Source organism: Plasmodium vinckei (assembly GCF_900681995.1).
Source record: "Plasmodium vinckei vinckei genome assembly, chromosome: PVVCY_04".
In the NCBI taxonomy this organism is placed as follows: domain Eukaryota; phylum Apicomplexa; class Aconoidasida; order Haemosporida; family Plasmodiidae; genus Plasmodium; species Plasmodium vinckei.
The window spans coordinates 312,263-328,852 of NC_051296.1; the positions used below are offsets into that span (position 1 = coordinate 312,263).

The 16,590-nt window shown below is 22.4% G+C and overlaps 2 protein-coding genes across 2 annotated transcripts; both read left to right on the forward strand.

Moving 5' to 3' along the window:
• Positions 1–579: 579 nt before the first annotated feature.
• Positions 580–11,163, forward strand: PVVCY_0400910 (phd finger protein, putative; the record flags this gene model as incomplete). The annotated part of the gene is made up of 1 exon (XM_008627748.2): positions 580–11,163. The coding sequence occupies one exon, from the start codon at positions 580–582 to the stop codon at positions 11,161–11,163; it is 10,584 nt and encodes a 3,527-aa protein (XP_008625970.2).
• Positions 11,164–12,882: 1,719 nt separating this feature from the next.
• On the forward strand, positions 12,883–16,125 carry PVVCY_0400920 (phosphoglycerate mutase, putative; the record flags this gene model as incomplete). Its single annotated transcript, XM_008627747.1, has 2 exons — positions 12,883–15,892; positions 16,022–16,125. 2 exons carry the CDS (start codon positions 12,883–12,885, stop codon positions 16,123–16,125), a joined length of 3,114 nt encoding a protein of 1,037 aa, XP_008625969.1.
• Positions 16,126–16,590: the final 465 nt, after the last annotated feature.

The window sequence follows — 16,590 nt, forward strand, 5'->3', positions numbered from 1 at the left end:
AGAGGAGCCAGGGGATATTGCATTATATATATGGGCATATAATGGACGACAGCAAAAAAAAAAATTACGAATTTTTTTTTTTTTAAATTTTACTATAAAAATTCGTTTTTTTTTTTAATTTGAAAATATATATAGAAAAACCCTGTATTCTTATATTTTTTTTTATATATTAATTTATATGTTATGACTATTATTAAGAATATAAAAAATGAGTTTATTAAATAATTATTAAAAAAAAATATAAAATAAAAAAAAATTAAGCCAGAGGCTAAAGGGGTATATATATATGCAGGGGGTAAATATATAATGGATATAAAGACGTTATATATTTATAGTAAAATTAAAAAAATACAAAATAAATAATGCAAGGAAGTCTCATATAGGCTGTGTTTTATAAATTTTAAATGAGCATAATATTATATGTATGCAACACATGTATATGTATCAGACTATTTTTTGTTTGTTATTAAGTTATTTTTGTTTTTGTAATTAAGTATACAAGGTGTAGTTATAATTTATGTCTACCCTCAAGTTAATACTAATTTATGCTTAAAAAAAAGAGTAAATAATAATGACGTCATGGGCACCATACAAAATAAAAGCTATCTAGACATATTAAGATATTATAGTAAAGATGAAGTAAGAAAAAGAGACAATGATAGGGGTTTTGAAAATGAAGGGAATAAAGAGAATAATAAATTAGTTACATCATATAATAATTCAAATAATAACATACTAAAAGTAAATGAAAATGAGTTTTTTTCACTTCTTTTGAAAGATGAAGTTAAACAAAAGCAAAAAAATTTTTCAGACATGCAATATAATAAAAATATAAATAATAATGAAAACAATTTATATGGAATATATGCTAACCAATTTGATGGTTGTAAATTAGCAGATAAACTAAAACAAAAATATACAAAAAAAAAAAAATATATAAAAAAAGAACATTCATTTATTAATAAGAAGTATATAAAATTAGAAGATTATTTTTTAAATAATAGAAATCCAAAATTTTGTACTATTTGTTTTCATAATAATAATATAGAATATCTTGAAAAATGTAAAGGTTGCTCTTTATATTTTCATGTACATTGTTATAAAATCTTTTGTGATAATTTTAATTTAAATAAATTTCTATGTGATGTTTGTATAGAAACAAATTATTATATTAATAAAAATCGAAATAATTATCTAGCCATTTTAGGAGATCAAAAAAAATATAACTTCTCATATTCTACAATCTATGAATCGGATAATACTGAACTTGAAGATGCACACAATGAATATGACGATGTATATATGGCAAACTTTTTTGAAAAGATAAATAATTTAAAATTTAAAAACAATAAAGATAAACAAGTACAAATAAATAAATACAAAGAATTATATACTAAACATTTAAGTGATAATGAATTATGGGATTCAAATAAATATATGAAAAAAATGAAAGAAACTCATTTTTTTAAAAAATTAAGTAAGAAAAAAGGTGAATCCCCTTCAATTGGTAGCAAATCAAATAAAAATGAAAATAACAATGAAGAGATCGAAAATTTTGATGAGCATGGTAATGACAGTTGTAATGATGCATATCAATCTGATGCTCAACATGATAGAAATATTTTTAACTTATTTGGAATTTATTATAATTCCTTTTCTACTAATCATTCATCAATAAGCAGAAATAATAAAGATGTGATAAAACATTTGAAAGAAAGTCAACAAATTATTTCTAACATGTTTCCTGAAAAGGTTGTAAAACAAAATAAAAATAATAAAAGTAATTATATTCATCATATTCAGTACAAAATGAGACGGAAAATGCGAAGAGAAGTTAAAGAGTTGAACAAGTGTAAAACTGATAATGCTACTGAATTTAGTGCAGAAGATAGTACTGAACATAATAACAACAAGATAAACATTTCATGTGATATATGCAATAAATCAAATAATAATAATAATAATGTAATAATGAAGAAAGGGGAAAATAATAAATGGTTTCATTTATGTTGCTTATATTATAATAATATAACAAAAAATAATTCAATTATTGAAATATATTTTGAATATTTTTTCTTTAATTATTATAATGAAGATTATTTTGTTAATCTTTATGGAAGTTTAAAAAGTGTAAATGAAATAATAATAAAAAAAATAAAAGAACAATTATTAAGCAAATATAATATATTGATACATAGCCATTCATTTAATTTCTTATTGAATCCATATTATTATAATTTAACTCTTAAGCAAATTAAAAATATTATTTATTATAATTTCATTTTAAAAAACAATTTTATATATCAAGCTGGTGTAAATAATAATACAATCCCTTACTTAAAAATGAAGCAAGAACAAACAGTATCATCATATAGATATAATACTGTTCTTCATCTTAAAAATTTATCACCTCAAAATGTTAGTAATTTGACAAGTGATAATTTTAGACTTATAACTACCGATCAAAGTTGCACGGGAAGTGTCAATGAGACATGTAGTGATAGTAATGGGGATGAAGAGAGTGATGATTATGAGCAAAGTCAAACAAGCTACATTATTAATAATAAAAATTTTGAAATAAAAAACTTAGAAGGTGAAGATAGTTATGATGAAATATACGAAGAAGAATTAACAGATAAAAATGAATTGAAAAAAGATACAGAATCTATGTATTGTATTGATACAAATAATTGTACAATCATAAATGATGGAACTTATTTTTGTGAAGATGTATCAAATATTATAAATAATTATACAAAAAATGAAATTAATGATAATATAATTAAACAAAGTGAATATAATAACATGTTTAAAGATATTGAAAAACTTATATATAGAAGAGATTTTTTAAATTTAAATATAATAAAAATAATTAAAGAAAAAATAATTGAATCTATAAAAATTAATAATTCAAAAATTTGTATATTTTGTAAAAAAAATGAAGGAATTAAAACAAAATGTATGTACCCATCATGTTCTGAATATTTTCATATATATTGTTATTTTAATAATTTTTTTAATTCTTATAAAAAAAAAAAACAATTAAATTATTTCAAACGAGATCTCAAAGTCTTTACTACTATAATGAAGAGATTCAACAAATTGGAAACAAAAAAAGAGAAAAAAAAAAAAATAGCAAGCCCATTAAATGATAATGAGGAAAATGTTCAAAACAGTGAAGGTAATTCCATTTCTACATCTACTAATTGTGAAAGCAAACAGGAAAATCAAGATGTCCCACTTTGTGAGAAAAAAACAAAAAAACGACGCAGCGAGTCGAATCAAACAAATAAAGGTGAACCTGTAGATGCAAAAAATGATTCTAAAAAAGCAGAATCTGTTGATTGTAATAATAAGAATGCCAGAAAAGTTAGAAGAAAAGTAGAAGCAGTTCAAACAAATGGCGATGGGGAAAACGTAAGCAACGTAAACAGCATAAACAATGGTATCTATGACAAAACGAGTCAGGGTGCTGAAAATAATAATGTAGATGTAGCGAAGTTAAAAAAAAAAGTGATTAGCAAAAATGGAATGAATGAATTTGTTGCCGATGATGTAAAACTTAAGAAAGATGAAAAATTACATGCTTTAGAAAATGGTGATGAAAATGTTTTAAAAAAACAAAAGGGAGCAAGCATACCTATAGCATATAATAATACAAATGTTAATATGATTAAGAGTACCGAAATAGATAATAATATGATTGAAATAAATATGAAAAAAGTTGGCAACATTAATTTTCCAAATAATGCTGGTACAATAAGAGGAATTCCATTATTGGGTGATAGAAATTTTGACAAAATTGAAAATATGTTTTCTTCAAATAATAAAATAATACAAATAAATGAATCAAATTTAAATAATGATAAAAATATTGGAAGTATAAAAATAAATCAACCACAAATTTTAAATGATCCAGAAAAAATATATTTAGGGAAAAATATTATGATGGTATACTCTTCACAGAATGTAAAAAATCGAGAAAAACAAGATTTAAATTTAAAGGGTACTAATTCAAAACATGTATGTCATAAAATAAAAAATAATAATAATATAATTAGAAATAATTTTTCTATTATTGATTATAATAAATATATAAATAGAGAAAAAACAGAAATAGGTGGGGTACCAGGATTTATACAAAATTATGAAAACCAAGGACATGATTTTATATATCCTAGCATAATAAATAATAATCCTAATTTTGAAAATGAGAATATTGATAATATATCATGTTCATCTTCTTTATTACTTGATTCTTCTTCATCTAATGATTTTTTTTCAAAAACAGAAATATCTGATGGTTCTTCAGTAAATTCTTTATCACAATTATTATCAAAATCTTATTGTTCAATTTCTTCATCTAATAATTTATCAACAATACCATCTGTATCTTCCTTTTCGTCATTTTCGATTTGTTCCAATTCATCTTCAGCTTATTCACCATCTTTTTGTGATACATCATCTGAAATTGCATCTAGCTATGATTGTATTTCTAATACCGATTCAGATCTTTTTTCAGATTCTTCTCACTCATTAGTATTCCCCTTACCCCATACTAAATTACCAAGATCTATTGATTCTGTGAGTAATCAAAATAATGTTTCTGATGAAGGGGGAAAGCAAGAGATGTTAGATGTAAAAGTAGGTGATTCTACAGAAAATAGAACCCAATTAGATGTGAAAAAAGAAAATAAACAAATTCACTCAAATTTCGCTTCTGATTCAGGAGATTTATCATCTGATTTTGATGAACAAAACAAATTAAATAAATCAATGTATCTACATAAGTCAACATTAAAACGGAATCGTAATAATAAATGGAGAAACACTAAATTAGAATATCTCTCATGTAGTGAGCATGATAACAATCATAAATTTTATTATAAATTTTATAAATATAAGAAAAAAATGCATGATATTAGACAAAAGAAGAGAGCAAAAGAAAAGTTGGAAAAGATGGAAAAACTAAAAAAAATGAACAAATTGAAAAATATGAAAAAAATGATAAACACAACAATGGTTATGAAAAAAGAAAAGAAAATTAAAATGAATGAAAATACAAAAATAACAATAAAAAAAAAAAAAAAAATTACAATCGAAGAAACAAAAAAAAAGAATAATAATAATCAATATAAATATAATGATAAAGTATCAGATAAATCAAAGAAAAATAAAAAAGAAAAAAAAAATACATTAGGATTGTATATAAAAAATGTAGAAATAACATACAATAATAATATTCAACTAAAAAATATAAAACTGATCATGTGTGATAATCACAATAATGAAGAAGATATTGAAACTGTTATGAATATAAAATTAAATACATTTAACAATAAAACAGATAATAATTTGAAGAATATATTTTATTATTATTATACAGAATTTATTAAGTCTGTTTTTTTTTCAGATCAATTTTCTCATCCTTTTGATGAGGGTAAGAGGTTCAAAGAATCTGACACAAAAGAGGCCCTAAACACAGATAGTGAAAAATCTGAAAAAGGTGAAAAAATTGACAAAGTTGAAAAAGCTGAAAAAGCTGAAAAAAATAAAAAGCAAAACAAAAGGCGGATTGACACCATTGAAGGGAATGGCAAAATTTCTAAAAATGCAAATGATGTTGGAAAAGAATCATCAAAGGGAAATATGAATATTACAAATTTAAATGAAGAAAATATATCTCATAAAAATAAAAAACAAAAAACAAAATGTAATAATAGTGTACATTCAGATGGGAAAGAAAGTGATATAGAAAGTCAAAGTTTATCAAAAGGAAATGAAACAACTTATCATTTATTGAACGACCAAATAAAAGATATAAATTCATCAACAAGTGAAGAAGCTACATTAACTAGTGAAATATTTGGAGGTAATGGATTATTATCAACTAGCTTAAATAGTAATAATGTTTTAGATAAAAATGATCATACTAATGAAAATAATTTATGTTTATTTGCTAAATATATTAATAAAATAATTGAAAATGTTGAAGCACGAATTATAATAAAAAATAATGTATGTGAAGGTGTATATTGTTTAAGACAAGCAGATGGATTAAATATTTATCAAAAAATTAGTGACAAAATGAAAAAAAAATATAAACTAAAAAATATAAAAAAAGAAAAAAATATTAAAATAAATAACAAAATCGTAAATATGACTCCCATGAGAAGTATAAGCATAGATTCAAATAAAGGAAAAATATTCATAAACAATAATAATAATAATAAAGCATATCCAAATAATATCAACACAAATAATAATAATAATCATACTCCTACTGTTGAACTCAAAAAGAGAGTAGACATAAATAAATATTCTTATTTATTTTATAGATTGCCATTTTTTATTTTTGGTAATAAATATATTAGTGATATAGAAAATTTTAAAACCATTTATAATATTAGTGAATTATTTCAAAATAATAATGAAATTGTAGATTCAAAAAATATTTTAACTGTTGTTGAATTACTTAAGTCCTATTCAAATCATGCATTTTTTAAAAAAAATCCAAATGCATTGAGACGCGCTTTCACGGAACGAGATGAAAAAGCGTGGAAAAAAAATCCTAACAAGCTAGTCAACAATTCAGAGGAATCAACTTTCCCAAACAAAGATGCTCCCAAAGTTGCCAATGTTGAGCAGGTTGAAAATTGTGAAAATGTTGAAAATGGTGAGCATGTTGAAAATGGTGAGCATGTTGAAAATGTTGAGCATGTCGAAAATGCTGAGAATGTTGAAAATGGCGAGAATGTTGAAAATAGCAATGTCCATGAGTCCAATGTAGTGACAGATGCCGTGACAGATGTTGTGGCAGATGCTGAAAATGGTGAGCATGCTGAAAATGTAGAGAAAATTAAAGAGAGCGAGCGTGGAGAAGAAAAGAATGCAACAACATTATGCTTGTCTAAAGGAAATCCAAATAAAAAACAAAAGAAAAAAGAAAAAAAGAAAAATCGTAATAACAATATAGAAGACGAAAATATAAATAAAGAATCCAATCATAATGAAAATCAAAATTATGAGCAAAATAAAGAAACTCAATATTGTGCTAACAAAAGTTTTAATATAATTTTTTGTTTATTTGATAATGGTAGTAATATATATTTATTAATATATGAATCTGATAGTGATAATAGAAAAAAACATGTAAAAAAAAAAAAAAATGAATTTAATAATATCGATTATTATTTTAAAGAGATGTATGAAACACTTCATGGAAGTACATATAAAGAAGATGCATATAAAATTTTAAAAGCCATATTTTCTGCAAGCAATAACATGAAAAATGTTTTATGTAATACTAGTACAGGAAATAAATCTGATAATAAAACTGGAGTGCCTATTAAATCAAATAGTACTACTAAATTAAGTATAAATAAAATTAATTCAACAAATATGGCAATTAACAATACACAATCGTTAGCAAATAAAATAGTCCCAGTAAAAAATAGTTTAAATAGTTCTAAAAATAAGAACAGTAATATGGGTGATGATGAAATGAATAGTCATAGAATAAATGAAATAATGCTAAACAAAAGATTGTTGCAAAATATTTTATCAAATTTTAAATTCTTTAATATAACAAAAAATAAAGGTTTAAAATTATCTAGTGTTTTTGAATTAACTTATTATGATTATTTATTTTTAAAAAAACATAAATTTTTTTATTCAAAAAAAGGAGTAAAAATATATGATGCATGTAATAATCCATATAAATTATTGTCTACTCAAAAATATTTAAATATAGATTCAACTAATAATTCTAGTCTTGTTTTAAAACAGAATGAAGAATATGAAGATTTTAAAAGAAATAATAATATGTTATCTTATAAATTTAAACAAATTACAAACAGATTTTATTTAAATCTCTGTGATCCAAATAATAATTCTTTCTACTTTCGAGGAATACCACAAAGACCTGTCAACCCATATAATTGTTTTGCAAACACAAATAATGCTTTAAGCCATTTTAATCTAAAAAATTTAGATTCCTATACAAAAAATTCTAAAGATATGTTAATACCAAACATGAGTTATATTAAATTAGTACAAGGGAATTATAATAATTTATTTGAACTTTTTGGAAATAAAACTTTTGAACATTTTTTTATAGGAAAAAAAATAGATCATACAAAAAAAAAATATATAAATGGCAATTCAAAAGATAAGAAAATTATGAAAAAACATATATCAAAACAAAGAGGTAAAAATAAAAATAAAAAAAGTGTTACTACAAATGTAGGTGAAAAAATAAATACTACTATAAATACAGAAGATGTTGATAAAAATTCAAATAAATTAGATACGCCAATTAATAGAACTGATGAAATATGCACAAACAAGACTGTAGAATGTACTATTAAAGAAAAACAAATAAAAAGTATAATTAATGAAAATACAAGGAACCTATTAGATGATGTAAATTTAAATGAACGTATTGAAGCGGCTATTCAAAGATACACCAATTTACCACATGAAATGAGTACTAATAACAATATTATGAGCATAGATAGAAACAAAAATAAACAATGTATTAATAATGATTCTGTTTCTTGTATTAATTCATTCAGTACTTATGATATTTATAAAATATTTTTATTTGACAACTGTCAAAATAATAAAGTAGAAGAAGTTAAAGATGATAATGAAAATTTAGAAAATGCTGAGGTGTCTCTCATAAATAATCCTGAAAAAGAAGTAAGTAGTAGTCCCATTGATCAGGTTGAAAATAATGGTGAAAATAAGGACGAACAAAATGACCAAATTGAAAAGGTAGAAAAGAAAAGTATAGCCGATTACCTACTAAACAAATATTCATTAAACTGTTTTAGAAATTATATCATAAATAAGAAACAAAATGAATTTTTTTATAAAAATGTAAAAAGTTATATAAATTCGGTGGAAAAAGAACAACTATTTTCAGATATAAATAATATATTATCTTTTTGTAATAATGAAAAAAAATATATGAACACCAATAAACTTAGTGATATTTATTCTAAATCGAAAAATATGCACAGTTTTGATGTCAATGATCAATATAATCTCACTAGTTATTATGATAATGGTCAAGAAAAATATGGCAATAGTATTTATCAAAATTTTAATACAACATTTTCACCTAATAGCAAATTTAAATTCTATAACGATGAATCAAAAGATAGTTCCCCATCTAAAAGTGGAAAAAAAAATAATAAACATCTTTTAAATGATATTAAAAAAAGTCCAAGCAAAGAAAAAGATATAAATATTTCACCCAAAAAAATAATTGAAGAGTATAAAAATCCAGAAAATTTCAATTATGCAATTGATAATAATATGAAAAATTTGAAAAAATTATATCATAGCATAAATAAAGATGTTGTAAAAAATAAATTATTATTAGTCAATAAAATTGTAGAAGAAAATCATGAATATACTATATCAGATATGCCTATGTATGTTAATCTTATTTTTTATAAATATCTATGTGTAAATAATTGGAATCACTTGATACATAGTTTGAAGGAAAGTTTTATAAGACAAGAAATATTTTTTTTAAGTCAACCAGATGCTAAAACTTTCAAAAAGGATCAACCAAATAATACTAACACTTCTCAAGAAAGTAATAAAAATGATGAAATAAAAAAAACATCCACTAAATCTGTTTCAGATTCACAGCAAATAGAACAGCAATGTGCACAAGAAGGGGATTCTAAAAATGGGTCGACTCCAACTAAATCAGACTCTAAAGAAAAGGAAATAATAGTTGATTCTGTACAAAAAGAAGAAAAAGTAAGTGATCATAATAAAAGTGAGGAAAAAGGAAAAGATTCTAAATCAGGAAAAGATAGCAAAACAGGAAAAGATAATAAAACAGGAAAAGATAATAATAAAACTGGGAAAGATAATAAAAATGGAAAAGATAATAAAAATGGAGAAGTAAGTGATAAAAAAAGTGATGCATTATGTAGTGTGTGTTTTTATAAAGAAGATAGTAATATAAATATTATGTACAAATGTGCAAATTGTTCTGTACATGTTCATAAATATTGTTATGGTATTTATCATAAAGGAAAAGTTGAAGATTTTTTATGCGATAAATGTAAATTTAGTAAATATTTAATAAAAATGTATCAAAGTGAGTTCAATTCAAATCAATCAAATAATTTAAAAAATAAAAAAAAAAAACAAAATTCAAGTGCCAATTCAAAATATGGGTTAAGCAATAGTAGTATCGATAATACATGTTATGGTACTAATATATTAAGTGTTCATGAATTTAATTACTTTAACAATAAGATAAATAATTTATTTAGCAATGCAAATAATAATAATTCGGAAATTAAAAATAAAAACTCATCAAATGGAAATAATAATATGATACTCTTTGAAAAAGTAATAAAAAGTGTTGAAGATAGTTGTTGTTATATTTGCAAAAAAAATGGTGGAGCTTTAAAAAAAACAACAAACAAACATTTTGTTCATGTTTTTTGTGTTTTATTTTTTATATTAAAAGTATTTTGTTTAAATGTTTATAATCTAAGTTTTTGGGATATAAATAATTTGAAAGCATATGAAAAAGTATGTTTTATATGTAACAAAAAGGGGGCTGTTGTAAAATGTGCATGGAAAGGTGAAAATAAAAATAAGGAAGCAAAAAATAGTGAGGAGTCAAAAAATGAAAGTACTACCTTATCTACTAATTCCGATTTAAATGATACTAAAAAAGAGAACATATCTGAGCAACCTAAAAATAATGAAAATTGTTGTGATAAATATTTTCATCCATTATGTGCATATTTAGAGGGATACCATATGAATGTTGAAATATATGAAGACAAATTTGTAAATATATATTTTTATGACAATTGTTTTTCTTTATTTAGTTTTATAACACATTGCAATAATCATATACCCAAAGATTCATATCAGAATAGAGAATTTGTTAAAGAAAAAAGAACATCATTATATATTAAGAATATTACAAGCGAAGGTAGTTCAAATAATAAAATAAGTGAAAAACTTCAAAAAATTAAAATAAAAAATGAAACACCAACTAAAAATAATACTAAACCTTCTACTCCTATACGAAATCAATCGCAAACAAATATTTCCACCTCTTCACCAAATAAAGATGGAACAACTACAAGTACAATAAAGAAAGAAGATAAATAATAAGCAGTTTCACTAGATAAAATAGTGCATACATATGTTGTATGCATTACAAATAGTTCACTAGTATAAATTAAATACAACTAAGACATTTATTATATGTTGTAAAATTTTCAGAAAAATTATGGGGATGTTTTATTTTTTCTTATTCCTTTTTTAAGGCTTAATAATTAATTTTTTTTTTTTAAATAAATTTTATGATTTTACTAGGTAATTTTTTGTAAATTATTATAAAATTCAAATTTATTATTACCTTTTATCAATTATTTTGTCATAATTTTTTTATGTTTATACATTTTTTTTATTATAAATATATTATGTTGTTTTTTTTTTAAAAAACCTTTTTGTTTCCGTCTAAACTATTATATTTTTATATGATTACACAACTTGAATAAATTAAGAAATCAAATTCGTAAATATCTTATCGAAGATGATAAAAAAATAAAATCATTGCATATGCTCCTTCACTATACATTCCATATATTGTATGTAAGACTATAGAATGGGATTATTCATATAATTTATATTTATACAGTTTTAAAATGAATGTACAAAATAGTATTTATAATAAAAGAGGGTATGTATAGGATATAGACAAGTAAAAGGAAATATAATTTTTTATAAAATGTTAAATATTGATATATGTTTTATTTTTGTGTGCATATTAAATTTTAACACATAAAATAGCTATTTTGTTAATAATATTTTTAAGTTCAATTTTTTTTTTTTTTTTTTTTTTTTATTTTGATCTTTTTTCCCAATTTTCCCTATAATACATAATATAGAGTGTATCTCCATAAAATTTATAAAACCTTTTTATTATTTTAGCTTATTTTGTGTTCATATAAATATGGGATATACTAAGTATGCATAATGTCATTACATAGTTTATATAAATATATTTATTTAGGTAATATATGACTACAAGTCTGACATAAGTACAATCTACTCTTTAAGCCCATTGTAGAGTGTATACAAACTTGTTCTCTGAAATTTACAATATAATTAAATTTAATAATTAATAAAATGCGATATAGTTATTTAATTTTTATAGCCACATAATTAAAATTTATCTTTTTTTCATTTTTCTTTTTTTAACGCATACATATATAGCTCATATTGAATATGCATTATCATCATATGAAAAGGTAGGGGAAGAAATATACATTATATAATTCCTATTTTTTTACACAATTTTTTTATTCTGTTTCATCACATTATAATAAATGTAGCATTATATTTTTTTCACAAAATATTTATGTACATATAGAACTGCATATTTGTATAATGAATAAATTATAGCTGTACATGTGATTATTACATGATAAATAGCTAAAATAAAAAAAAAAAAAAAAAAAAAAAAATTTTATTAAATATATCCTATATTTATATGTATGACAATATTATTTTATTTCATATAGTATCCATTTTTAATAATATATATATTTTATATGTAGATTATTTTTTTCTATTTTGAGTAACATAAAAATCTAACCTCTTTATTAATCATATCAATATATGATTTCCAATTTTCATTTTTCTTATATTTTTTTTATTTTAAAAAAAAAAGTATAAAACAAAATAATAAGCCTTTAAAAGGAAATAAAAAAAAAATACATAAAAACATTTGTATACATTGTACTAAAAAGACGTAGAATAAAAATTAGATAACTTGTTTTTTTTTTTCGTTTTTTTAATTCCTAAACTTATATATAATAAATAATGATGAAAGGGAACTATTCGTATGAACGACATGGGCCACAAAATTTTAACATAAATAGTTATGGCTCAAGAATAAGTAATAAGAATAATAATAAAACAGATAAATATGATTATCCACATTATAACGGCAAATCAAACTATGGATATTATAGAGAAGGTAACTACTATTTTAATGATGAACCTAATTATAAAACAAGAAATAGAATAAATGGATATGACTATTCATATGATAATTATGGAGAATATCAATACTCTAAAAATAATTATTCAAAAAATGGAAATGACAAAAAATATTATAACTATTATAAAGATAAATATAATAAAAATAATTCAAACAATAATACCCACTTTGAAAAAATAAATAATGACAATAATATGTCAAATAAACAAAATAAAAGTATTGAAAATAATTCTACAAAAATTAATGAATTAATAAATAATATATATTATAAGACTTCTTATTATTTAAAAAAAAATCGAAAATATTTAAATAAAATACTTCAACAAAATTATGAAATAAATATTTACCTTATAAGACATATGGAAGCACAACATAATAAAAAATATGTTGAAGATTTAGACACATCAAGAGATTTGATATATAAACAATCTGCTTATTTGGATAGTACAGCTACTGAAAGGGGAATAAAAACGTGTGAGGATGTAAGGAATTTTCACCTGAACGGTACAGGTGAAAGTGGGTATAATAAAATGCATGGCATATATTATAAAGAAATAATGCAACTATACAATGATTATGTTGAAAAGTGTGATAAAGAAGAAGAAAATAAGAAGGAAAACAAAAAAGGAGTATTCGAACGAAACAACGATTTTGTTATAATATGTTCACCTTTAAGAAGATGTTTACAAACAATGAAATATTTATTTAATTTTAAAAAAAATATAGTTATTTATGAGCCAATAAGAGAAGTATCAGGTAATTATGCTAGTGATCAAAGATCAAAAGTATCGGAAGTTAAAAAATTTTGTGATAATAATTTTGATGAATATGAATTAATGTGTTTTGGTGAAGAAGATATTATGAATGTAGAAAGATATAGAGAATCGGCTTGTCAAATATATTTCCGTTGTTTACAATTTTTAAAGTTTGCACATTCGCTAGCTATTAATTATTTTGCATCTATAGAACGTGAAAATGATTCTATGGGTTTAGATGGAAAAGCATCAAATTCGAAAAATCCCCAAGGAAGTAATAACCAATCTGATTTGAAAAATGACGAAGAAAATAATTCAACTAAAAGTTCTGAAATCAATGATAATATGAACAACAAATGTAATAATGAAGATACATGTACAAAGACAAATGGAAAAAATAAAAAAGTTTTTAATATAGTTGTTGTATCACATAGTTCGTATTTATTACATCTATTAGCTTTACTTGATTATTTAAATTTAGATGCTAGAAATTTTAATAATTGCGATATTAGGAAAATAACAATACCATTAACCAATACATTTTTATTTTTTAATAATATAATTAATTTACAGCTAGCTAAACCAGTGATATCAAATAATATGCCTTTATGTTTTAGGGACAAACATAAAAATGTATTGAAAAAAACATACAAAGACAAAAATATATACACACTAAATAACATAAATGATTTAGACGATATAATTTGTGAAAGTCCATGTACAATTATTATATATCAATATCATGAAGTGATAAAAAATCAAAATAACTATAAAAAGTATTTAGAAAAAATTCAAAATTTTATAGATAATAATAATAAGGAGTTTCAGTTAAAAAAAGGATATTATTCCAACGGGATGTATAAAAAATATGTTTTAAAAAAAGGGAAAAATGAGGATAGTAGTGATATATACAATTTAGGTCGAGATATTCTAGTCACTGACGCAAGTGAACATCTTAGTTTTTCTGAAAGAAAACAAGCATGGGAACTGAACAAAAAGGGATTTACAACAGGACAAAATATAATATTAATAGTATTACCTGATGTTGATAGTGTTCCAAAAAAAGCTAATGCACCAATTAATAAATCAATTGAAATGGATCGCGATACTAAAATAAATGAAGACAATAATGAAGATCTCGGGTCTCTAAAAAATGTTACTAAAATTATAGACAATTATGATAGTGTTCAAGACTTAATAAAATCAACAGATTTTTGGATATCGATAAAACAAAATATACATAATATAAATTTAAATTCATTTCATGAGTATATAATTAAAAAATATAATAAAATATTAATGAAAGAAGATGAAGATTTTTGCTATATCGATTTAGTAGCATCACTTGAAAATAAAAATTTTATGAACAAATATGGAAGTATGTTTAATGGGTATTTTAAAAAATTAAAAGAAAAATATAATAATAATAGTATATCACTAGATTTAGAAAAAGAGTGTAAACATATCAATGAAAATTTAGTTAGCAAAATGTTCCCTCAAGAATATGAGACATTAAAGGATGGAAATGAAACTGGGAAAACTTCTACAAATTCAAACAATCATGATAAAATGAATATTGTAAAAAAAAAATTTATTTATATACCTAAAAAATGTAATGATAAGAACAGAATGGGAAACCCCCAAAATAATGAAACTTACAATGTTAGTAATAATATAATTCCAAATAATAAAACATTTGTTATGGAAAATATAAAAGTTTTAAAATCTTTTCCTCAATCTATTCAAAATTTAAATGTAGAGATGTTTTATCGTGATAAATTTTTTTATTTTAATTGTTTACATAAATTTATAAAAAGTAAAAATAAGATTGAAGGTTTAGTATTAGCTAAATTATTAGCATTTCTCGATTTACTTAAATCATTTAATTTTAATTCTACTAATAAAATGTTTCAAAAACTTACAAAATTAAATGATCTTATTGATACAAATACAATTGAAGATTCCTCACAAGTAGTTAATACATATTCATGTGATAAAACAGGGGTACCTGTTAATAATACATTATATTTTTCAGCAGCAGCCAAGAAATACAAGGACATACAGGCACTAAAGGGTGAGTCACCTCTATATGTAGACCATTATTTATTCTACTTCATTTTGTTTTTTTTTTAAATGATACAGCGCTGTTCATATTTACCACGTATGCATATATATATTTTTTTTTCCTTTTCTTTTTTAATAGGCCGAAAAAGGGGAGTAGTTGACGATTTAAATTATATAAGATATAACATGTTGACAATATCTGCTGGTGCTGAGAATGTGTACATATTAAATGTACTTAGTTGATTTTATTTTGCCTTTGCAGTCGTCTTTTTCTTTTTTTTTCATTTTTTTTTTCACTTTTTTTACATTTTCTGTATACGCATATGATTAGCCACTTAGAAATGGCAAACATGTAGCGGACCCCCATATGTTTATTCGACAATTTGCTCATAATTTTTATTTTATAATTTTTTAAAACACTTTTTGAACTTTTATATTTCTTTGATATGAACTCAAGATATATGAGGTATATAAAAGGACAACACCTGTTTGTAAATATTAAATAATTTTTTTTTATAAGTTGGTGAAAAATGTTATATTTCTATTACTAGGTAATGAAATAAGCATATATCAAGTGTATGCATAATATTTCCCTTGTCACATTTTTATTTATATAAACACATTTTCAGAATAATTTAGATTATTGATTTGTTTTGCTTTTTATGGTGAAGAATAATTAGGGAAAATTAAAACCTAATACATAGTTAC